This window comes from Lampetra planeri, chromosome 17 (genome assembly GCF_965212315.1).
Source record: "Lampetra planeri chromosome 17, kcLamPlan1.2.h2, whole genome shotgun sequence".
Lineage (NCBI taxonomy): Eukaryota > Metazoa > Chordata > Hyperoartia > Petromyzontiformes > Petromyzontidae > Lampetra > Lampetra planeri.
In genome coordinates, this window is record NC_136123.1 from 10,488,633 (window position 1) to 10,512,784 (window position 24,152).

General features: G+C 45.4%; 1 protein-coding gene across 2 annotated transcripts in view; it reads left to right on the forward strand.

The window, feature by feature from the left end:
* The window catches only part of NKD2 (NKD inhibitor of Wnt signaling pathway 2), a 101,119-nt gene that overhangs the window by 74,134 nt on the left and 2,833 nt on the right, over positions 1-24,152 (forward strand). The window contains exons 4-7 of one of the 2 annotated variants that reach the window (XM_078602105.1): positions 4,859-4,907; positions 9,604-9,713; positions 16,498-16,593; positions 22,054-22,189. In XM_078602105.1, coding sequence (XP_078458231.1) covers positions 4,859-4,907; positions 9,604-9,713; positions 16,498-16,593; positions 22,054-22,189 — 391 coding nt within the window. The remainder of the gene's footprint in view (positions 1-4,858; positions 4,908-9,603; positions 9,714-16,497; positions 16,594-22,053; positions 22,190-24,152) is intronic. The other variant, XM_078602106.1, reaches the window with a different exon arrangement.

Here is a 24,152-nt window from a genome sequence, read left to right on the forward strand (position 1 = left end):
GCATTACACTGCAAACCCCGTTACCTCAATTCAATTCCTGGCCACAGATAGATTCTGAACGAGACCGATTCAATTCCAGGCCACAGCTACATTTTGAACGAGACCGATTCAATTCCTGGCACAGCTACATTCTGAACAGGGCCGATTCCCCCCAGCCCAGCCATGCTGTCACCAGTCCGTGCTGAACAGCAAGTATTGTCAAACACATCTCCATGGGGAAGCCGTAATTCGGAAGCGGATTGACAAAGGGCCCTATTTGTAGGTTGCAATTGTAGTTATTCAGTTTTGTTGTCAGGATCGTGTCACAAGACCAACGCAGAAGATCCAATGTTTTGATCTTTCACGAAGCTCATGGTCCATCCTACACCGCAACTAGCACAAACCATGACAGATTCGGATATCTGATGCACAAATAGAAAAATAAACACTCTCCAGTGTGCGACTATGGTCATCCAGAACAAACCGTACAACGTATAACGACGCAATGCCCAATCCACAAATCTGAAGGAGACATCGCAGCGATACACTCCGCTGCTCCTGGCGCTGTTATCTGGCTTGACCGCCTGAATGTGAGATTGTAGTTGCTGCTCTGCATCTACATCAGCCGTATGGAAGAAACGAGAGCAAACACCATCTGGAACTCCATCTGTTGGCGGAGTTTGATGTTGCCAGGGAATGTCCTCCGGTGGATGACACCACAGACATGCGTGCGTTTGGAGTCGTTCAAGAGTCTCGGCGCCACAACTCAACAGTGCTCATTCGTTCCCTGTGAAGAGCGGCACGCCAATCTATCAGTCATGTGTCTACCGTTATCGTTCTTTAGGCCACATTTGTAAACACGTGAAGAATAACATTTGGACATTTCTAAAAACCTAATTTGTGTTTAAAACTCACGATAATAGTTCATCGTTGTTGATTGCAGCTGCTGTTATTGTCACTGCTGTGTTCGTATCCGGCCAGTCGGCACTGTGGTTAGGACGCCCGTCTTGCAAGTGGACTGTTGCAAATTAAAATTCGCTTATCCGTGAGGGGTTCGTACAACGAGTTAGTTGGTGGATATCAGCATTGGTTTTCCAAGGATAGACTGGCACGTGCCAAAGTAATGGGGAATTGCCATTTCTAGCTCGGGCCCAGAAACATTTCGTCGAACACAATCCCCACAGTCATTTGGGCAGCGAGAAAAAATTGGAGACTTGCGCAGAAAATGGTTCTACACAACACGTGACCCCTGTAGAACGTAAACATGTTTCCCTTCCACTGTCACTCATTAAATACAATCCACGTTCTCTTTATCCCATCCAGCAGCGGCAGTGTCTCATGTCATAGCCACGAGGAACCTGCATTGAATAAAGTTCAAAACAGCCCCCAATGCTTTGGCGATGACGACTTGCAGTAATGCGGGCAAGTGCTTGGTGGTGACCTAATTAAACCAGTGTGTTTCATGGTCTCTTGAGCGTGCATGCTTCAGTGCATGCATGTGTACGCGTCTGTTGTTTTGTGGGGAGCAGTAGTGCGGTGGTTTAGTGCAGCTGCACTACGAACACAGGCACCCGAGTTCGATGCCCACTCACGGCTATTATCCAGTCAGTGGTGATTATCGGAATCGGTCATGGGCATCTCCTTGATCGGCTCAGTCTTAAATGAGTACCCGCTGCGGTGTGTGTGAACATCAGCAATGGGAAGATAAATCTGACCAGGCAGGCTTCATAGGTGCTCATTCATATCAGTTTGTTGAGGCTATATGGGGGAACTTTGTCTTTGTTGTAATCTACTACGTATAGAGCTATTAAAAATGTTTGCTCAAACACTCCAAACACCCGCACGTATATTTTGGCAATGCACAAACTTTAACCTATTAAATATGTTTTAGATTGTTCGTAAAGGTGTCATAACGAATGTGGTATGTATGTTGAACTTCATTATGCCAATCGACACCCTGGCCGCGCTCACTAACGAGACGTTCCTTCTCGCGTGGTTTTTTTCCAGGTGAAATATTTGAGTAAAAAACATTTTCAAAAATAATTGATTTTGAACATCTATCCGGCGAGGTTGGCACGGGGTGCCAGCATTGTCCCGGCAACGTGAAGGTCACGAGTGAGTTCCAGTCCCTCTATGTGGATTGATTTAGCGCATCACCCTTTGCTGGGTCGTTAAATATGTGCACCGCTTTGTTGGAAGTCAACAAAGTGTCTATGCTACGGAACAGACCCAGTACCCGCCGCACGAATGTCTGATGTCTAGCAGTTGCCTAAGACAAGCCATTGGAGAGATGAGAGCCAGCCAAAGCTTGTTCAAACGTTTACATACTTGGATTTGTTTTCTCCGTCTTCCTTTTATTCATACACACAAGTTTACAAAACAGAGCAGATGGCGCCTAGCTGGTCGCGGTGTAAGTGTGCGAGCCACACGGAATGTCTCGCGTTGGGCTAATTGGTTCGATTGACCTCCAGCCGAGCGTCTAATGATGGGAATGACGCCTCTCACCCAGAGCGTATATATTTTTGGGAATTCTCAAAGCTGCTACATTTCAGATCAAGCTGTCACGGTTATTTATTTGTTAGTACTCACATTCAAGTTCTGTACTGTATAACATCTGTACCATCACGGGATACCCATGAAATGGAGCTGAGCAGCTGACTGCGCCCTTCCTGCTGATATAAATCAAATCTAAGAAACAAATAAATATACATTTACTATTTCATCGGCACTTTTATTCTAAATTTTCTTGTGAATAGAGCACTCATCCGAACGTGGTGCATTCTCCGTCAGAATGTTGTGCATTCGAATCCTAATTGAGAGTCGAGTCAACCCAATCTCCGACTCAGGCGGAAGGTTGGGGGGCGGTTGATAGAACGAGTACCACATTGTATGAAGTCAAGCGAAGGAAGCCCTATGGAGAGACTGGTCACCGCTGTAGAAATACGTAATTTCCAGCACTGGCTCAGAATCGCCAACGTATATGAGTGGCCGTTCCGCGTTTGTTTTTGAGCGTAAAAAAAACACACACAAAATTGGGGTTTTTCATGGAAGGCTGCCCGCATTTACGATCTCAGGGAATTGGAATTGGCTTGGGTAGCGTTGAGGGGGGCGCATTACGATGCCCTTGAGGCGCTTTATGCCACCTCTAATGTGATTTCGTCTTGTTTCGTGTGGCCTATTTCTCCACAAAATGCCTTTATTAAACGTCCTGGGATTTCAAACAAAAATCGTTTGTGGTTGGGTTGAGGGGAGCGAAGAAAAAAAACACTTTGACTCAACAACTTCCAAATATGTTCATATTTATTGCGGTAACTGTCACGATTTGAAATATGCTTTTTGCAGAACAGTTTCCATTTTAACAATGAAGGCATACCACATGGGACTTGTTGTTGGTATGCGTAAACAATTGGACTTCAAATCCTTCTGAGCAGAAATGTGTGCGCGTGCGTTTGTGTGGTCGACTCAGCCTCAAATGAGTACAGTACCTGGCACCATGTGTAGACATCGCCACTAGGGAGAAAAAGGCGGCCGGGCATGGCACTGGCCACTCACCCCCGAGTGTGCCTTGTTCACCTTCATAGGTGCTCGCTAACAACACTTGCCCCAACAGTCTGTTAAGGCTATACGGTGGATATTCCGTTTCTTTGTATGGAGTGAGGCATGAAGTGGTGGCGCAGTGGTTAATGCATTGCTTTTACTAACCCTGCGACTTTACTGCTTCGATTCCCAGCCACGGCTGACATCAGTGGTGAGTGCGATCTGAGCCAGTCTTGCCCCTCTCCCTCTTGGTCAACTCAGCCTTACATGCGTTCCCGGTGCAGTGTATGAACATGAGCACTGGGGCATGATGGTGATCACACACAGCCCTCACGTAGTCCTGAATTAACAAAACGCAGATCAATGGATCCACTTGTGATTGTTAAAGGGCTAGTTTGCGTCTCCATGCGTGCGAATGGGAATCCGTGTGCATGTCAGTAATCTTCCGTCGTCAGTGTTTTCAAGGACAGTTGTATAAATGTGCTGTGTACTTAAATCGAGGGCCGATCCCCAACCGTTAGACCACGATGTTGCTGTACTGTGCTGTTACAAGGCGGTGCTCTTGATGAACACGTGGAAGAGGTGTGTGCCACTATGATCGGCAATCACATTGAGAAACGGCGAAGTGAATGATGGTCGAACGTTATCTGAAACCTGAACGTTCGGGGATGGAACAATTCACCAACTCCCCCCCCGACCCATCACCCTCCATGGCCCAGTTGTACACAACATTCGGTATTCCCTCGTTATTCGCGAGGGATACGTTCCGGAGATGCTCCTGAATAGCAAATTTCACAGATAGTGATATTGGCCTACAAAAAAGCATATCTTTAAAAAGAATTACCTAAAATGAATATGTAAATAAGTAATTAAATGCATGCGAATTATCACAATAAAATTGATTATAATAAACATAAAGTAAATCAAGTTTAATATTAAAGTATTAAATAATAGTTTATCAATGAGATTACTATGAATTATAATGACGATGCTGCGCAGTAGAAGGATGCAGTGACGATGACCTCATCACTTGATTCGATCAGTTTCTCGCATCACATTCCCTCTCACCACTTTATCTCTCTCGATGCAGTCGTGTAGAGTTCCAGGTGTGATTCTCGGATAGCCAAAATCGCGGATTGCAAGTTGGTGAATAACGAGGGAATACACCACTGCACTTGCATTGAGAAACATTGATTCTTACCCACGTAATTTGATACGTGTAACCGTGAACGCGAGACGCGGTATTGATGTTTCGAAACAGCCCTCTACCCCGAATGCACGAGTTGGACAATATTTTATTGCACACGTTTAATCACACGTTATCTGTCATTTGTGCGTTTAGGATGGAGTGAAGGATGGATATCGCTACTTGGACGAGGAATGCTCCGAAGGTGAGATACATTGTCATCAGCAACGTCACACGTGGCGCTATTTTTTCATATTGTGGCTGGGTGGCTCAGTATGGCTCTTTACCTTGTCAGAGCATGCAATTGCGATGACAGGCGCTGAGATCTTTGATTCGAAAGCAGGTTCTCAAGTGCTAGCGAGCGCTCAGCACGGTCACCAAAGACTGCATTTAAAAAGAATATAGTTTTTCATTTGGTTTTTCATTTTACAAAATAAAAAAATAATGTATATGTTTATTTGTCATGCGTTGAATATGCTTTCACATAACTCTGAGATTGGCTCTGCTTTTAAGCAGTTTATGTATGTATGTACATAAACTACATACATATATATATACATATATATGTATGTATGTTGAACTTCTTTCGTGCTGTACGTAACCAGCCATGCTAATTGGAGATACGGGGGGAATGACAAAAAAGAAGTAAAAAAAGCAGCTGTAAAGAAATGAGTTTTCAATCTGGATGATTTTAAAATGCATCGCTCCCAGCGGCTTCGTAATATCGGAAGGAAGAGCGTTCCAGACGGCCACAGAAGTGCATCTGAAAGCGCGCGATGCAGTGACCACCATCTTTGTTCGATGGTTTGCAAAAAGCCGCTGCGAGAATGGCCGGAGTTTTTGTGATGGTTCATGCTGCTTTCATGACAACAACAACAATGTCCATGCGATGATCTCTATTCTGCACCTCCATCTTCTCAATGTAACATTTTGACCGATTCGTTAAATATGCGCGCGTTATAAATTGTGTTTATTATTAATTTCGGGGCATATAAAACATGTCCACGTTAACGTGGATAAAGAAATCTAACATATTCTCTGGATTAAAACACGCCTTTTTCCCGCCTGTATTTTAAAGCAAAAGCGAGCTTGCATCCTGTAAACCAGTTACATAGGGAAGCCTTCATCAAGCAGTGGATTAACACATGCTTTTGAATTATTATTCGTATTATTAAGTTGCATTTTGATTTTAAAATGCGTGTCTGTTGTGAGTGGTGTGGTCAACTTCAGTACTGGGGAGACAAGGGCAGGCTCTGTCACGTTGCCAGCCAAGTTACAGGCCTCCATAATGGTTCTAGCCCAGCTCTGGACTCCCTTCCCCCTCCTGGCTCCTACCCCTCCCCGACCACCTTTGTCTTCCCAATGCAACGAAGCCTCATTACTTTTCAGCCCCCCCCCCCCCAACTACGATCAGGACTATCCCAACCCCTCCTTATGAACCCGCCTTGTTCTACCGGCATCAAAACTACACCACCTGCTTACAATAACCCACTTCTTAATTTCAAATCATTACCATCCTGTGCACAATTGTGTAATTGCTGTAAAGCGCCTTAGCAAAGATGTTAGATAAATCTTGATAAGTTAAGAAGATAAGTGCCAGGTGGGAGTGGAATCTATATTTCAACAAAAATGTACTCATTTATCCAGGAGAGCCCCACTGAGTCTCGATACCGATGAAAATACTGGACATATGAGAAAATGAGCTTTATAGTTCATGGGATTCCTCCAGTAGAAATACGTATTCTGATTCTGAGTCACGGCACATTTAATAAAACGGGACTGTGGTTGTGTGACGTCAAGAGTGTGGCTGCCCTGATGAGTTGTTATAGACTGGCCCTGCCATAGGAGTGTAGATTTTCCACCAGTAGCTTCGCACACGGCACCTTAAACCAAGATTCTGTAATAGATGTTGAAATAGGGGACCATTGTCTGGGCGTTGTTTGTGCCCATCTGCTCAGAATACATTAGCGATATGCAACAAAATAACTAAGCAGACATAAATACCTACTTCCAAGTATTTGTCTTTTCACATAAATAAGCGCATGGCTTTCTGGGGATAGGATCTTTTCAGCAGCATTGGTTAAATACAAGCAAAAACTCGAAACCAGTTTTGACATTCAGTGACTCGTCAGCAGAGTCAGGATTCCTTGAACCGATTCGGTGCATTTATCGTGAACGTCAGAATCTGTTTCAATTGGGCTCGATTGCAGGAATCACTGGCCGTGGAGACAGGGATCTGGTCCCCTTGATTGATTTGCTTCTCACCTAACCCTTGACCCTTTGTGTGATTCTAGACTGCCCGACTTCTCCTCCTTGTTTTCCTCTCCTGCTATCGTCTAATTTCTGTCTCCCTCTGCTGCCACCACCACGCCACCAAATTAGTAAATCTCCTTTTTATTTTCCAAGATCACAGCTGGGGATTGCAGTGAATTATGTTTATTATATTTTCCAATGTCCATACGGCCTGCATACTCTTTGGTTCTTTCGGTAAAGTCACGTAGGTAGAAAAATAAAACAAAACATAATATCACGACGTTTCGATCGCAACACAAGTGGTCGTCCTCAGGAGGAAAAAATAATCCAGCAGTGGAACTGCTGAACCAGCGAGAGAGCTGTTACAACAAGAGGTTATTTATGTGGAGATGGGCAAGCAAGCGGGGTCTGAGCTGGAAAGGAATTCCATCCCCGGACGGAAGCACGTCAGTTGTGTTAATGGGGGAGATTATGGAGAGAGAGATTAGGGAGAGAGATATGAAATGAGCTTCCGTCGCCACATAAGAGTATCGTCCCCGCATATGCGTACAACAGCAGTGTTAATGGGAGATTAGCACTATGTTGATGGGAGAGATTAGGCAGGGAGATTAGGGGGATTAGTAAGTTAATGTCATTTCTATGTGTAACACAAGCTGCGCTATGAGGCAAGAGCGTCCACGCAAGGGAACCACCGCAACGGTGGTCGCGCCAGTGACACAGCCCATCATACAGCCAGAACCATCGATACATCGAGGCTAAGGGAACAGAAGTGGCCATGTTAGTGAGACCCCAATCCCGTTAATGCAGAGGCACCTAACAAGGCAATGCAACTCAGAGAGTCGGAGATAACAGCCAAACGGCAGGGAAGAATGGAAGCACCACAGCAAGTTACGACTTTGCTTGGTTAATAACGTCCTTTCAGCTTATACCCATCTTCTCAGTTGAAATTGTCTCTATGTTTATATATCTGGATGGCTTCATGGACAAATATTTTATAGTAGCCCGAAGGTTTGCAAAGTACCTTGGTCTCGGAAAAAAACAATATCGTGCGCGCACACTGCGTTATAACCATGATCAGGCACTGCAGAGGTATTGGTTCTGCCGTATTTAAAATCTGCCTTGTGTTCGCAAACACAGTCCGAGACATGTCGTTTCGTTTCCCCAATGTAACTGCTGCCGTAGACACAACTTAGTTTGTAGACACCAGGGCAGTGGCGGCTCCTGCAAAATCTCTCAGGGGGGGCAAATGTCTGGATGATTTATAAGGATAAGGTCCACCCATGCAAAGGATAAATTAACAGCTTAAGCATGTAAAGGCAACTTCACTTCTTTAATATTAATGAAAAATAAAGTGACTCTTACAATACATCTTGTTTGTTTCTATACTCACTATTAATACAATCCACTCAAGTTTCTTTTATTAAAGATTCCAGTAGGTGGCGACAAATAATATTGTTGGATGAAACGTGCTTATGTATGATGACGTTAGCACGTATGATGACGTAAGCACGTTAGTGCGAGCCCTCCCGGAAGCCATAGAGAATGCATTGCAGCGCCCCCCGTTCGAAAAAAAACATCTTTGAATGTAAGTCTATGGGAACACTCTGGGCGATTCTCAACCGGAGTGAAATCGCCCAAAAAGAAGCGGTACTCCACAGAACGTGACATGACGCTAATTGGACTATATCCAGAGGCACAGTGACGGCTAGCGTGACTCTGTGGTTGAATGACATTGGTGGTGCGTCGCCCAATCGCCCTAATGAAGAAACCGCCCCTGCACCAAGGTATTGCATGTCAGGAATGACATCCTTCACAGATGGGATCAAATTACGGATTTTGTGTACTGTATTGAATCGGACCTGGATCTTGTGTTTGTTTAAGATTTTGGAAATCTTTTTAATAACACCTGCTATGTATGGCAAGTTGATAGTTTTTATTGGGTCCTCAGATAGTTGTCTTCCCATGATTGGGGCTACAGCTTTGCGGATTGTGTGGTCTGAGTATCCATTCATCTTGAGGGCTTGGTGTACGTGCTCCGGTTCACTGGCTAGGTGGCGCTGGTCGGAGATGCAGCGGGCCCTATGGTGTAGTGTTTTGATGAGGGAGTTCTTCTGGGCCGGATGGTGGTGGGAGTCAGGCTTTAGATAGGAATCCGTGTGGGTGGTTTTCCTGTAGACGGAATGTCCCAATGAGCCATCAGGCCTCTTCTCGATCAAAACATCCAGGAATGGTAGCTTGCCATCATTTTCCACTTCCATGGTCAATTTGATGGATGGGTGTATGGAATTGATGTGGTTGAAAAAATGGTTCAGTGCTGGGAGGCCATGTGGCCAGATGACAAACGTGTCATCTATGTATCTCTTCCACAGGCCTGCATACGTTGGCCTTGCACACTTGCTGAACGTTGAAAGGCATAAAAAAAATAAAAGAGGATTTAATGGCTGCGTCAAAGCATTGGTGAATAGCTGGTTCGGATATCAGTCGCCACTGTTAGCCAAGGCCAGGAATCGAACTTAGGCTGCAGGTTAATTGGTGGGGCGTGCTAAACGCTATGCACCTCGCCACCAGTGTATTGATTTGCGCTTCAAAAATTAGGCAAGAGGTGGTTTGTACGAATTTGTGTTTGTTCGTGTTTTTGCATTGAGCAGTTTTCCAGAAGAGAGGGGAAGGATCGAGTCCCAGGCCTGTGGAGGAGGAGAAGCTGGGTTCTCATCCTGGTCCCTTGAACTCATCCTTCAAGAAACGGCTCAACTTTAACGTGAGTGCAAACAAATATCCCCCGTGTAGCCTTAACAGGTTGTTGGGTGCAAGTGCTGTGAGCGAGCAGCACCTATGAGGGCCGGCATGGCACGCGAAGGGGTGGGTGGCCAACACCACGTCTCTGTCTCCCCAGTAGTGATGTCTACACACCCCACCAAGTACGCACGCACACATGTGCATGTGCGCGTGTGCACATACGCCCACACAGAGACACTGGTGACCTTTTCAACCTTGTACTCTGGCAGGCGTAAGTGCTGATAATGAACACCAATTAAGGACAGCATCGCATATGAGAGGCTGGTGTCCAGCAACATGCCTGGCTGCCTTTGTCTCTCCGCTGCTGATGGTCACACAATGCACTAGTTATTCATTTACACCTGGGCTGACCAAGGAGAGACAATTGGCATTGATATGTGTGGCCATTAATTGAACCCAGGTCTTCAGGATTGTAGCGCAGTGTGCTATTCTCTATGTATGTTGAACTTATGTTGCACCGTACGTAGCCAACCGTGCTAATCGACACGCACACACCCACTCTGGACCGACGCACACCCACACTTGCATGGTAGTAATAATAATTATTAATTAAAACCTTTGCCAATTAATTTTTGGACGAAGGGTGTCGTGGGAGTTACGTGGCCATATTTGAACACGTTCAGATATCACTTACCAATTATGTTAGCCATGGTTGTGGTTCGATATAGATTACATACTTGCACACACATATCATTTAGCCAGCCTCTTCGCTTGCACAAATCATGAAATTCCGGAATTTGCACTACCCGTCAGACAATGACGTCTGAGCTTGAGGTAACACGTGCGTGTTTTTACCCCACACTGCCACAGTGCCACCTGCTTAGATGATTGTACCCGTGATGATTACGTGTGTGCGTGTTCATGTGCATGACTGTAGGGACCAGTGGCATCGTGGTTTAGCGCTCTGGCCTACCAACCCAGCAACCCGAGATAGATTTACGCTCACGGCCAACATTAGTGACGATTATCTGAACCAATCCTGGGCCTCCCCTAGGTTGACTCAGCCTCAAATTAGTGCGAATTGTGGAGCGTGAACATCGCAACGAGGAAAACAACGGTGGCTGGGCGTGGTGCTCGCCACTCACCCGCTCGTGTGCCACCCCAGCCTTCATCATTTCTGCTGCTTGCGAACAGCATTTGCCAAAACAGTTTGTTTCGCCTATAAGGGGGGGTGTTTGTATTTGTCTTGTATGACTGTAAGGTGCAGGAGCTCATTGGTTATCGCACTGCACTACCATCCTGGTGACCTGCATTTGAGTCCTAGCAAAATACATCGGCGGCATGCGATGTCTAAAACTGCCCTAGGCGTTTCCTAGGTTGACTCAGCCATAAATGAGTACCTGCTTCAGTGTGTAAATGCCGACACTGCGGAGATAAAGTAGGCCTGGTATGTTGCTGCGCTGATTTTAGGTGCTTCCTAAAAGCACGCGCCTCCTGTGGTCCACGAGGCTAATCTCAGCGTGTCCATGTGGCAGTGCTATTATGTCCACGCGGATTGCGTGTGTGCTCTGCGTGGGTTCTCTATTTTTTTACCACAATACTGGCGATTATCTCAACCAGTCCTGGCCATACCCTAGGTCAACTCAGCCTTAAATGAGTACCTGGTGCAGGGTGTAAACATCAGTGGGTGGACAGAGCCGGCTCGGCGTGGTGCTGACCACTCCATCACGTTGCATACCGTGCCAGCCTTCATCGATACTCGCAGGAAGCACTTAACGCTTTGGTTTTTGCAGCCAATATCGCATTTTGCAATAGATTTTTGTGTTAGGTCACGTAGTCATCTGGCCACATTAATTTATGAACAGTTCCCACGAACAAATTTAGCAATCGGATGTACGTATGTACGTAGAACTTCTTTCACACAGTACGTAGCCAACTGTGCTAATCATAGATGTATCTAAAATGCAGCCATCAGATGTATCTAATTGCTACATTTGGTTGGAAATTTTTATTTTAAACTTTACAGTGAGCTAAAACCAGAACAATTGGCTTATTAAACTCTGTCGGCGTAGGTGCAGTTAAGGAACACCAATTAAGGGCAGCATGGTGCCAAGCAACATGCCTGGTTGCCTTCATCTCTCCAGTGCTGATTGTCACACGCTGGACTATGTATAGGGTACCGTTGTGACAAGATGTTAACTACCTCACCTGGCATGCAGGAGCTCGTGGGTTAAGTCCCGACCCTGACACCTGTATATTTGGAGTTTGTGTGTTCTCCCCGTGGATGGATTCTTCTCTGGGTCTTCCGTTTTTTCCTTCCACATTTATACAGATGCGTTTATAGTATTTGGCTGCTCTAAATTTACAAGTTATAAGCCACTTCGTTGAGCTATCATTTGTGGCGAGGTCGCTTCTAGAAAAGAGCTACATAGCTCAGTGGGCCTTACCTCGTAAAATAAAAAAGGTATTCATTTAAATCTGAGCTGACCAAGGAGGGACAATTTCCGTTGATATGCATGGCCATTGATTGAACCCAGGCCTCCAGGATTTTAGCACAGTGTGCTAATCCCCATGCCACCAATCTATATCGACACACACACCCACACTTACATGGTAGTCATGATAATTATACATTAAGGCTCTTTGCCAATTCATTGTTGGACGAAGTTCTACCGACACTGTAACATCGTGGGAATTATGTGGCCATAATTGAACACGCTGTTCAGTGCATGTTGGTGAAGGGGGACCAAGGAGCAGTTTAGATATCACTTACCAATGATGCGAGCCATATTCTATGGTTCTTTCGGTAAAGTCACATAGATTATTTTTTTATAACAATAAAAGAATAAGAATGAAAATAAAGTGAATACAAAAAGAATATGAATGATTTTATTTCATTATTTTTTATTCACTTTATTTTCATTTTTATTTTTATTATTTTATTGTTATCATTTTTCTATTTACGTGACTTTACCGAAAGAACCATAGAATATGATTTCCTGCAGTCACAAAAGTTTTCAGTCAAGATGTGAGCCATGGCTGGGATTTGAAATCAGACCACATACTTTCACACGTGTACACCGCGTGACAATTTAATTTGGTTGGCTGCGTCGGGTGCTGAAGGGTTCTTAACAACACAAATGTCTTCAAATCATTGCGCGGCCTAACTAACAACTATGACTCGTAACAGCACTTGCCCCGACAGTCTGTTAAAGGCTGTATGGGGGATCGTTGTCTTAGTATGCTGTGTATTTGTATCATTGTTTGTGTGTGTGTTTTTCCTTTCCCTCTTATGTTTGCTTACACTTACACGCGTTTGACTTTCTCGGTATATATTAGTCTTTGTGCATGCATCGGCACCAACACGCAAAGTCGCATTCGGACGTTCACCGCAAACAGAAGCTCCTGCACACGGCACCGGCACGAATTAGGCACACAACGTCCAACCACAAAATACGCCTCAGTATGATTTATATATTCCTGAGGGAGATGGACTTTTGGCAGATTGCAAAATCTAATCACCCCCCCACACCCCCCTATATATAAAGAGGAATGTTCCATTACTAACCACCAACATATGAGGGCACTCTTAATAATTTGCCCTCGCAAGGGATTCACAACTGTGAGCAAATGACACAGCAACATTATTTGGTTCTTTCGGTAAAGTCACGTAGATAGAAAAATAATAATATTATTACTTTTCGACATAGCAGAACTTTAATTTACCGAACTCGAAAAATACTTTAAAACAAACTTGGCTCGAACCTTCTCCTGATTGCCAGAGCAAGCAAGGCGGTTTGACCTTTGTGCCATTCCACCTAAATAGGCGCTCGCTAACAGCAAATAATCTCCATGGGTGTGCTGTGTTTAGAACATTCGAATCGAGCGTACGTTGCAACTTCACATTTCAGTCCAGGGTAAACTCAGGCCATAATCCCTCTGGGGACGATTAAATAAGTACCACTTTGAAGGACATCAAACAGCGGTAGTCTTATGAATAGACTGGATACCGCCATGGGAATGTGGAATTCCCATCGCTGGATGTCTAATTGCAGTGGCAGATGAGTGCCACCCCAATTCCCACATTAACAAAGACAAACTCTGAAGTTTACTTGACTCCTACTAATAATAATCACACGTACAGCATCTATATATATGCGAGCACATCTCAGGATGCTGTGAAAAACTGGGGAGACAATCAGGTTAAAGCAAGGAAAAGAGCCGGGGGGGGGGGGACGGATGGGAGCGATGTCGCAGCCTCATCCAGGGCAGAACAAGAACGGAGCAGAAGCCCGGTCAAAGCGTCAGAAGAGGCTGCACAGCAGAGCCGGGCAACGGGGCGGCGAGCGAGGGGAGAACACGGGACGGGACTCCAGGGCAGATGACGACACTACACACAATCGGCGCTGACAAGGCAGAGATCTGCCGAAACCGTATGCTGCCCCTGTCTGGCAATTTCTATCCACACAAATCCGGACACCCAAAGTGTACCGAGGACAAATCTGCGATCAATGGGTGACAGAGCTTCCAGTGTAGTCAGGCGCCTCGTTTGTGGAACGTCTTGCTCCGGTCCCTTAGGGATGCTCCGACAGTCGAGGTTTTTAGGGCTCGTTTAAAAACACGTTTAATTTCTCTTGCATATCCATCTGTGCGGGGTTGTTTTGCTCTTAGTGTTAATGTTAAGTTTTTTTTATTACTGGCATTGAATTGTAAAGCGCTGTGAGGCCTCGTGTGAATGGCGATATGTAACATTTATTTTTATTTACTTAGTAGGCATGGCAGCATCTAGGCCTGTGGGCCAATTGCCACCAAAGTTTATGGGTCCAGCATCATCAGCATCCAGAGGCTTTTGGCCCCGGTAGTCCATGAACAACATATCGCTGTTTCACGTACGAAGAAAGCACTGCCGAAGGCCAAATTCACGCATCTGATCTCATCAGATCTTGGGAGATTTGGTATGCTGGGCCTGGGCTCGTGATTGGATGACAGACCACCAATGCATTGCAGGTGTTGTAGGCATATTATTGTTGTCTATGAGGTGGCAAGCAGACGAACATTCACATGTAGATTGCATTTATTTTGTCTGTCTGCGGATATAAATGATGTTTGCGGAGCCTTGAGTCTTATCCCCTCGTATGTATGGGTTTTCTCTGGTCATGCAAATGTCCTCCCACGTGCCAAATAACCATTAACGGCACAGTGGTCGAACACCCCAATATGGAACCCTCCTGAAAAAGAGCCGTGATGCGCAGTGAGACTTTCCTGGGTACATAATCGGCATATCTTTACGTGTCTTTGAAGTTTGGTTAGCGCGTTGTGTTTTTACTACAATTATATTTCAATCCTGACGATGCACACTCGTGTGTGTGTGTGTGCATATATATGTACAACATCAGTTGAGATTGGTGTCTGAAAACCTCGCATGGACCTCTGTTAGTTGAGCTCATACTGAAAAGAAGTTCAGCGCCTGATGCCTTGTGTCAATATCGGCACTCTGCAGATCACAGGCGGCAAGGCACTTGGCGTGGCATTGCCACCCTGCCGTGAGCTGTTCTCCGTAATTGCTGTTTGCGCTCCGGATTTGTCCCAGTGGTCTACCCAGACACAGAGAGGGGAATCGCGAGCGTGCATTGCATGCGAGTGTGTCCTGGTGTGCGCATGTGCACGGCGTGCGAGTGTGTCCTGGTGTGCGCATGTGCACGGCGTGCGAGTGTGTCCTTGTGTGCGCATGTGCACGGCATGCGAGTGTGTCCTGGTGTGCGCATGTGCACGGCATGCGAGTGTGTCCTGGTGTGCGCATGTGCACGGCATGCGCGGCGCAAACACACACTGCGGTGACCCAGTGATTAGTACGCTGCGCTACGAACCCCGGCAAACCGAGTTGGAATCCTGCTCACGACCAACACCAGTGACGATTATCTGAGCCGGTCCTGGGCCTCCCCTTGGTCGACTCAGCTTTAAATCTCCACCGAGTGCGGTGTGCTGTAAACATCATTATGAAGACAAAGGCGGCCGGGCATGATGCTGACCACCCAACCTCTCGTGTGCCATGACAGCCTTCATAAATGCTCGCTAATAGCACTTTCCCCAAAAGTCTGTTTCGACTATATGGGGGATCTTTGTCTTGTGTGCATGCGTATCCATCATAAACCTGCGATTGATTCCTGCTCATGGCCAACATCAGTGGTTTTTATCTGAACTGAACCTGGGCCTTCCCTAGTTCGACTCAGTGTTAAGAGAATGTCCTGCCTGGTACTGTGTGGAAATATAACTGGGTAGAGAGGTGGCTGGGTATGGCTCTGGCCAAGTCATCCCTGCCAGCCTTCACAGCTGCTCACTCACAGCAATTGCCCCAAATGTCTATATACCCATATGGGATGTGTTTTGTCTTTGAGTTTGTGGTTCAGGGAGTCTGGTGAGCTGCATTTGATTCCCATTCAAACACATTCATGACATGCGGTATCCGAAAATACCCTTGGTTAACTCAACCCAAAATGAGTACCTGGTGCTGTATGCAAACATCAGTGTAGGCGATACAAAGGTGGCTGGACATTGTTCTGTGCGCACCACCCCTCGTGCACCATTTAGGCCTTAATGTGTGCTGATTGAATTGTAACAACAAAAATCTGCAAGCTGATTAATCTAATGAAGGCAGTTCTCAATCTGTGCATACTGCCAGCGTGGACGTTGGCTGATGTTGATGTTGAAGTAAGGCACTTGTCAGATGGATATTTCGACGGGTATGAGGAGGATCCTTTTGCGTGTGCGTGTCTGTGTGTGTGTGTTCTTGACTTGTGTGAAAGCAGGAGATGGAATGTGATGTTTCAGTGGCTGAGGGCAACAGGCAGGAATGGACCTTTACGCTCTATGACTTTGACAACAGTGGGAAAGTGACTCGGGAGGTAAGCTGCACTATTATTACGGGCCGGGGGACGGCGGGGGGTGGGGGCTTAATTCCTCACTGAATATTTCCCAGGTCGTTGGTAGATAACTACATGATGAGTAGCGAGCGCGTATGCTGGATGCGGTGAATGGAATTAATTTCCGGGTCGCCAACCCAGACAGACCTGGCTGAAATTAAACTTTTGCTTACAGAGCTCTACACTGTCATCTGCTTCAGTTCAATGCGATTGAATCCAATGCCGTGTATTTAATCAGATCAATTGTTGACATTCATCCTCTCTCTTTGATATCATACATACGTGGAACCATTGTTGCGCTGGAAAATCATCATCAATCAGCCATGGTCAATCCACTGCTGGATGAAGGCCTAGTCGAGCTGGTATCACCTCTCACGATCCTGCGATGTAACAATCCATCGAGCATCTGGAAAATATTCCCAAATAAATAAAACAATAACAAATCTGCTGTCCCATTGAATAAGCATAATTGACAGGCTCAAACAAGCATGAAAACGTGCTTATTCATAAGCCTGTTGATGGCTCTGTCCTAGGAGTGAATATTCCGACATTCCCTTGGCAATGGCCACTCCCGGCATAGGATAATCACCGTGGATTACACCACACAGCGGTACTGATTTCATTGACCCCATGAGGATGTGGGCCCTGTCAATTCCCAAGTGGCCACTGAAGGGTTCTGTCACTGTCCCACCTGGCCGGTGGAGTGTGATCTCCGTTGAAGGCCGCACTTCACCGGATTCATGACAGCCGAAACACAACGGGGTGCCACGGTGGCGATGTTAACAACCTCGCCTGGTATGCAGGAGGTCGTGGGTTCGATCCGTACCCTGACGCCTGCTGTATATTTGGAGTTTGTGTGTCTCTCTCTCAGTGGTCGCGTGGACTTTTCTCTGGGTCCTCCGCTTTGTCCCTCCACATTTAGAATCAACGTGCATTCAGAGTATTTGGCTGTTATAAATTTCCACGTGATAAGCCACTTCGTTGAGTTATCATTCGTGGCCAGGTCGCTTCTGAAAAAGGGACGTATATCTCAGTGGGCCTTACCTGGTAAAATAAAAAAAAGTTCAGTTTAGTTTACATCGTCGCTTTGGCGATTTCCGCCACTGCTGGTAACGGAGACGTTGGAACGTGTTTTGCTCCCCCAGTGAAATCAGACAAAGCGTGAACCTCCGCCAAGATGTGAATGTTGCTCTCCCAGCCGATCTGTTCTCTCTATTTCGTCGGTCTGCCTGCAAGAAGGGCCATTGCCTCAAACATTAGCCGAGTGTATACTGTGTATACGTGTCGTTAGAAGTGATGAAGGGGCGGTGATGTTTTTGTGCTTCGTACCCCTATACAATACAATACATTACCTTAATCTTTACATGCTGTGTGCTGCGTATATAAAATAATCATAATATAAAACCCACACACGCACGTTTTCAAAACGGCTCCAGTTTAAACCAACCCACGTGCAAACGACTCTCCCCACAGAGGCCATGAAACTGCACAAATCTCCAGCAGCAGGCAACGTGGGGCATGGATTCCTCCAGTTCGCAAATGCAACGCGTGCCTTGCATTAAACCGAGCTTTACTGGAGTCAGGTGTGGGCAGACTCATTACCCTTCCCCGAACGTTAGGCTGCATTTTCCTCCGACATTGTGTTTCCATGTTGGTTTACAAGCCACATGTTGTACTGCACACACTCATTTTGTTTAACGGAGCAATGAAACGAAACTGGCTTTGTTTTTGCCTCGAAAGTAAGCCTCTGGATTGACTGGCTGTGTTCCAGTTATCAGGTTTACCATGGTAGGAGATGGCTGAATAGCCCAGGCGGGCCCATAATGGGCCTTGCCAGCGCACTCAGTTGGGCACCACTTAAACCCTGGGTTCAAGTCCAGACAGCTGCTGATTAATGAAACAGGTTTTTCAAGAATAGAAAGTCTGATGCCCTCAGATCAGTGCTAGGTGGCGGCGCAGCCCTGCAACGCCTTTCTCACGCCACCGCTGGTGGAAGGGCCTCCACCAGGAGAAACTCCCGTGAGCCCCTCGAGAAGGTCCATTGGCCTACTCTTCCACGTTGGCCAAGAAGCGGGAGTCCCCGCACTTGATCCCACGCCACGTGACCTGATGATTGACTCCCTCCCTGCGGTGTAACTATTTATATTGCTGGGTGGACAGAGGGAGATGGATTGAAGAAACTCGCCCCTTGGTGTCAACTGCTGCCCTGTGCAATTGAACGAGCGGCCTCTTTGACCATCCCACCATTCCACCGGGGCGGCAATGCCAATCAATAACCCACACCTGTCAACAGCCCCTTGTCAGTGCCCTACCTTATTACAGACCAGTGCAGACCTTATTGGTCACCCCGTGCCCCTTATACATCTCAACGTTCATCCTACAAAGTCCCATCGCAAGGAAGAAACACAAACTAATAGACACTTTCTTTTTGCCCGTATTGAAACGGCCGTACGCCGTATGGAACTGAAAACTCAATTTCCCTGTACAAGAATATGGGGTAAACCGTATGGGTTGACAGCTATGACTAACGATTGCACACAGCACATTTATTTGTGTAACTTCAACATACATACATACACACATTGGTTAATTTGCATAATTTAGCAATCGCCATGTCTGAAGGCGAAAATGTGTAAACACGTAATGGCATAATTGCCATCATTATAATTATAACAAAGGAAAGTGCGAAGGACTGCCATCTAGTGTTGAGTGAGAGAGAGGCTCGTTGAAAATAGTCCAGAATTAGTTCTGCAGTGTCATCTTCCTGAGCCATTCCCTCGCGTGACATCTCCTCTCCTGCCTTTGCAATTTCGTAAAGCAATTGTATTTACCTATTAGAAGATGACACGACGCTACAACTTTTTTTTAAACACAATTGCATCACAAAATATGTCCAACATTCCTCAGCAAAAGATGTGTTATGCCTTGCTTATTGAGTTGAATGATGTGTTTACATGAGTTCTTGACTTGGCGGAATGAGATCCCAACTTCGTGGAATGTTCACAGCTATGCTTGAGGCCCCCACCTCCGAGCGTTGGATATATTTATTCCTCTTTATCCTTCAGGGAAAGTTTAATTGACTTTTTTCAACTTAGTCCTGCTTTGCAATGCTTCCCTGAATTAGTTTTAGTATATTGATATTTGCAAACAATATTTCATGCTTAGAGAAACAGCCACCTATATGTTAACGAGGAAATCACACAAAACTACTTGCTGTACTGCCTCCGATATACACAATATCATTGCCTTACATTTGGGTGCATCCCACAATTTCCACCACTGCACGTCTTACCAACCTTGCCTCTAAGTACACCCATGTCTTATGATACTTACCGTATTCCCTGGATTATGACACGCACTTTCTCCCCTATATTTTAATGCAAAAATTGGGGGTTGCTTCTTATAATCTGGTAGGTGTGCGTGTGTGTGTGTGCGCATTGTGGGGAGCGGTAGTGTAACGGTTAGCGCGCTGCGCTACGAACCCGCCGACCCTAGTTCAATTCCCGCTCACCGCCAACACCAGTGACGATTATCTGGTCGACTCAGCCTCAACAAATAAGTACCTGGTGTGGTGTGTCAACATCACCACTGAGGAGACAAAGGCGGTCGTGTTGGCCACTCACTCCCTCGTGTGCCATGCCGGCCTTCATAGGTTCTCGCTCACAGCTCTTGCCCCACCAGTATGTTCAGGCTATACAAGGGATATTTCTCTTTGTCTGTGTGCGAGAGAACATATTCGTATAACTTATTGAGACAGGCCCAAGTTTGGCAGTGCATCGTTCTTTCCGGAGCGTCTTATAATGCAGAGAGCGCGGTATCACTTGTCGAGCTCTTCTGCACGAACAGAGAAACGTGCTTCCAGATGCAATAGTGTAGCCCCCCCCGCTCACCCCACGTATTTCAAACAAGCCTCTGGCTATAGTCTCACCATGAGAGGTCAGCTAAAGAATCCCCTTGTGAGCCACTAAGCCTTATTTGGGACGTGGCTTGGCATGGGGTGGTCGAGCGCGAAATGTTGTTGCGGTTGCAGGAGGGGTTTGTGGGTTTTGGCGAACGACCGTGGGTTCGCGTTGGCTCGCCAGGGAATGTGGGCAAGGTGGCCCGTGCCCGCGGTGTTTTTTTTTTGGCTGAGTATGAACAAGAGACAGGGCGGAGATTTTTGTCGTTTGCGTTTCCGAAAATTCAGGGAGAACTGTGAGCCATGAGTTTAGCACGCGACGATGCCCTTTCGTTTTTACGCGAGTGTATATAAATATGATTGTGGCTGTGCGTGCACGCACGTACGCGCGTGTGTGTGTGTGTGCCACAAAATACGTGTCATTAAATATTTAAACTGTACGTGTGGATGTTCAAAAATTATTAATGGGCCTGCACAGTGGCCAGCAGCATACTGACACGTAAAAAAAATAACAACTGCCTTTATTATTCACGCTGCGGTCTTAACAGAACAAATTTTAAGTATCAGGTTAACGTTTCAATCAGTGGGCCCTAATTCAGAGCAGAAATGGCAAAGTGACTTAGCGATGTACTCGAGTTGAATCTCACGATGGTGCAATACCTTGAAAATGCTGGGAAATAGAAAACAAATTATTGAACACCTGAACCGTTTCCCATGAGCAGAAGACTCCATGGCAAAAGTCCTCTAAGCAGGCGAGAAAACCGTGCAAATTTGAACTTGTCCAAAAATGTGCATTGATCTGTGTTAGGGGAAGCCCCAAAAATACAATCTCCAACTACGAGGCAACATTCCTACCCTCTCTGCTCTGAAGAAGAGCCGTTGTCCAAAATGTTATCCTGATGTACGTGTTTTTGGGTTCTATGGCAGCATTAATGGTGTGTTTTTTTCTAACCTGTAGTATGTGTAATACGAGAGTTCATAATCATAGTAGTACATCATTTAAAGCCCTTTGTCAACTGCTGGTGGATGAAGTGCACGTTGGGGTAGAGGTGGGAACCAGGGGTTTCTAGGTCGCCTTCAGAAAGTCGCTTGCCACATATCATCTGCGGATGGGAATCCTACACCTGCCATCTGGAATGTGGAATTTCCACCATCAGCTCATCGGCAGATGAGCAATGCCTCGCACTCTTTGAGCAGGGGTACACTTTGGGCCATGACGCATATTGAGCACGTATATATATACAGAATATGTATAGATACACGCACACGTACAATAATAGTCTGTGGGTGTCTCCTAGGTCAACGCATCAGAGCACTTTTTGCACTGTATGGTCAGGGGAACATTGTGTTTGTGATTATTATATTGGTAAACTTTTGTGAGTAGTAATGATAGTAATCCACAATACAGGTTTTTTGGATTAGATCGCGTAAATATATAAATGTGTCGTTAAAGCCGCCACCACCCAACACAGCCAATAAACCAGTTAAACTAACATCTGTGATGTTAATGATGATGATGTTAATGATAATGATGCCTCCACCAGGATATTGCCGGACTGATGCACACAATCTACGAGGTGGTGGACAACTCTGTCAACCACTCCCCCAACAACAGCAAAACTCTGCGAGTGAAGCTGAGCGTCACGCCAGACCCGAGCCAGCGGCGACGAGCGAATACCGGTACTGAGACGCCGATGTGACCCCTGCTGTGCCCGTCTCCCCGTGTGGGCACCCCGGTGGCGAGGAGATGTTAACTACCTCGCCTGGTATACAGGAGGTCGTGGCTTTTATCCCGACACTGACGCCTGCTGTATATCTGGAGTTTGCGTGTCTTTCTCTCTCCCCGTGGTCGGGTGGATTTTTTTCTAGGGTCCTCTGGTTTTTCCCCTCTACAGTTAGAAACATGTGTTTAGAGTATTTGGCTGCTATACATTTCCACGTGATAAGCCACTTCGTTGAGCTATCATTTGTGGCCAGGTCGTTTCTGAAAAAGAACTGTATATCTTCTTGGTTCTTTCGGTAAAGTCACGTAGAAGGGAAGTAATAAAATAATAAAACATAATAAATTATTATTTTATTTTATTATGTTTTGTTTTTATTATTTTATTACTTCCCTTCTACGTGACTTTACCGAAAGAACCAAGAAGATGAATCCCTGCAGTCACGAAAGCTTTAAATCGAAAAGAGCTGTATAGCTCAGTGAGCCTTACCTGGTAAAAGAAAAAAAAAAGTTTAATTGTTTAGTTCATAGTGTTTGTGTCTGCAGCAAATGCACAGAGCCTTCCTTCCTTTAGGGGTGGCCGATATATAATTTTCGCGATACGATATTAACTTTCACAATATGACGATTATGATGTTTTATTTACATTAATACCTCGTAATTGTGTTTCATATTTTAATCTTTCTTGTTTTTGTTCTTCGGTGCACTTATTGTATGATTAAGGATTTATTTAAAAGTTGTTCAACGGCCGTTCACTCGACTTTAGCCTGCAATAAGTCTTCTAATCATTGCAACCCTACAACCTGTAACACTTCTAAAGCACATGCTTTCAGTTATACAAGAAACAATTAACGAAATTAAATTTACTATGGAATTTATGATGTCATATCACCACCATAACATCAATCACTTCAAGAAACATTTTACAACTCATTAATTTACATGGTAATCATAATTTATCTTCTTCGTTTAATTATTAATTTGAACCTGTAATTTTTGTACTTCATAATTTTAAGTTAGGAAGTCAAATATATATATAAAAAAGTAGCAATACTCACGTTATGATGACACTGAGAAAAATGGACGATGCCATTACAATGGGTCTAATATCGTATTTTATACCGTGAAATTGTTACATCACGATGACCCTACCTTCGTAGCCTTATAGATTGTGGAGAGACAAGTGTTATTAACAGGCCTGTCCTAGGCTGGCACAGCACATTAGAATGTCATGTACTTATTTAAGGCTTATTTAATCTAGGGGATGTCCAGTAATAGGTTCAGATTCCACATACTACTGATAGAAATTCACGTATAAAATTTGGTCCGGAAATGAAACGTTTAAAAAAAATGTATTTAACGATAATACCCACGTTATGAGGATTCTGGTCATTATTCTGGTTATTTGGACTAAATCTCTCGCCATGCACATCTTAAGCGGCAAGTGGTATCCGAACCCATTGCAGTTATCTCTGAGGTCAATTGTGCCTTGTGTGCAAACATCGCCACGGATAAGACAAAGATGGTCAGTTGTGCGTTGTGTTGATAGCATCATCCCTGCATGTTCTGTGATCTCCTTAATGGGTGCTCGCTAACAGCCTAGACACCACAGCAATGTGTATAATGCCGTTGATGTTGTTTTTACGTCCTCGGTTATGTCAGCGTGTCTCTGTGAGTTACCGTGCGTTATTGCATATGGGTATGTCTCAGCGTAAGCATGTGTATCTACATACGTACGTGTATATATGTGTTGTAATGTGGGGAGCGGTGGTACAGCAGTTAGTGCACTGCGCTATAAACCCGGCTTCCCGAGTTCCATTCACGCTCATGGCCGACATCAGTGGCGAATTTAAACTCAGCCTTTAATGAGCAACTTGCCTGGTGTATAAACATCAGCACTGGTGAGACAAAGGCGGCCGGGCA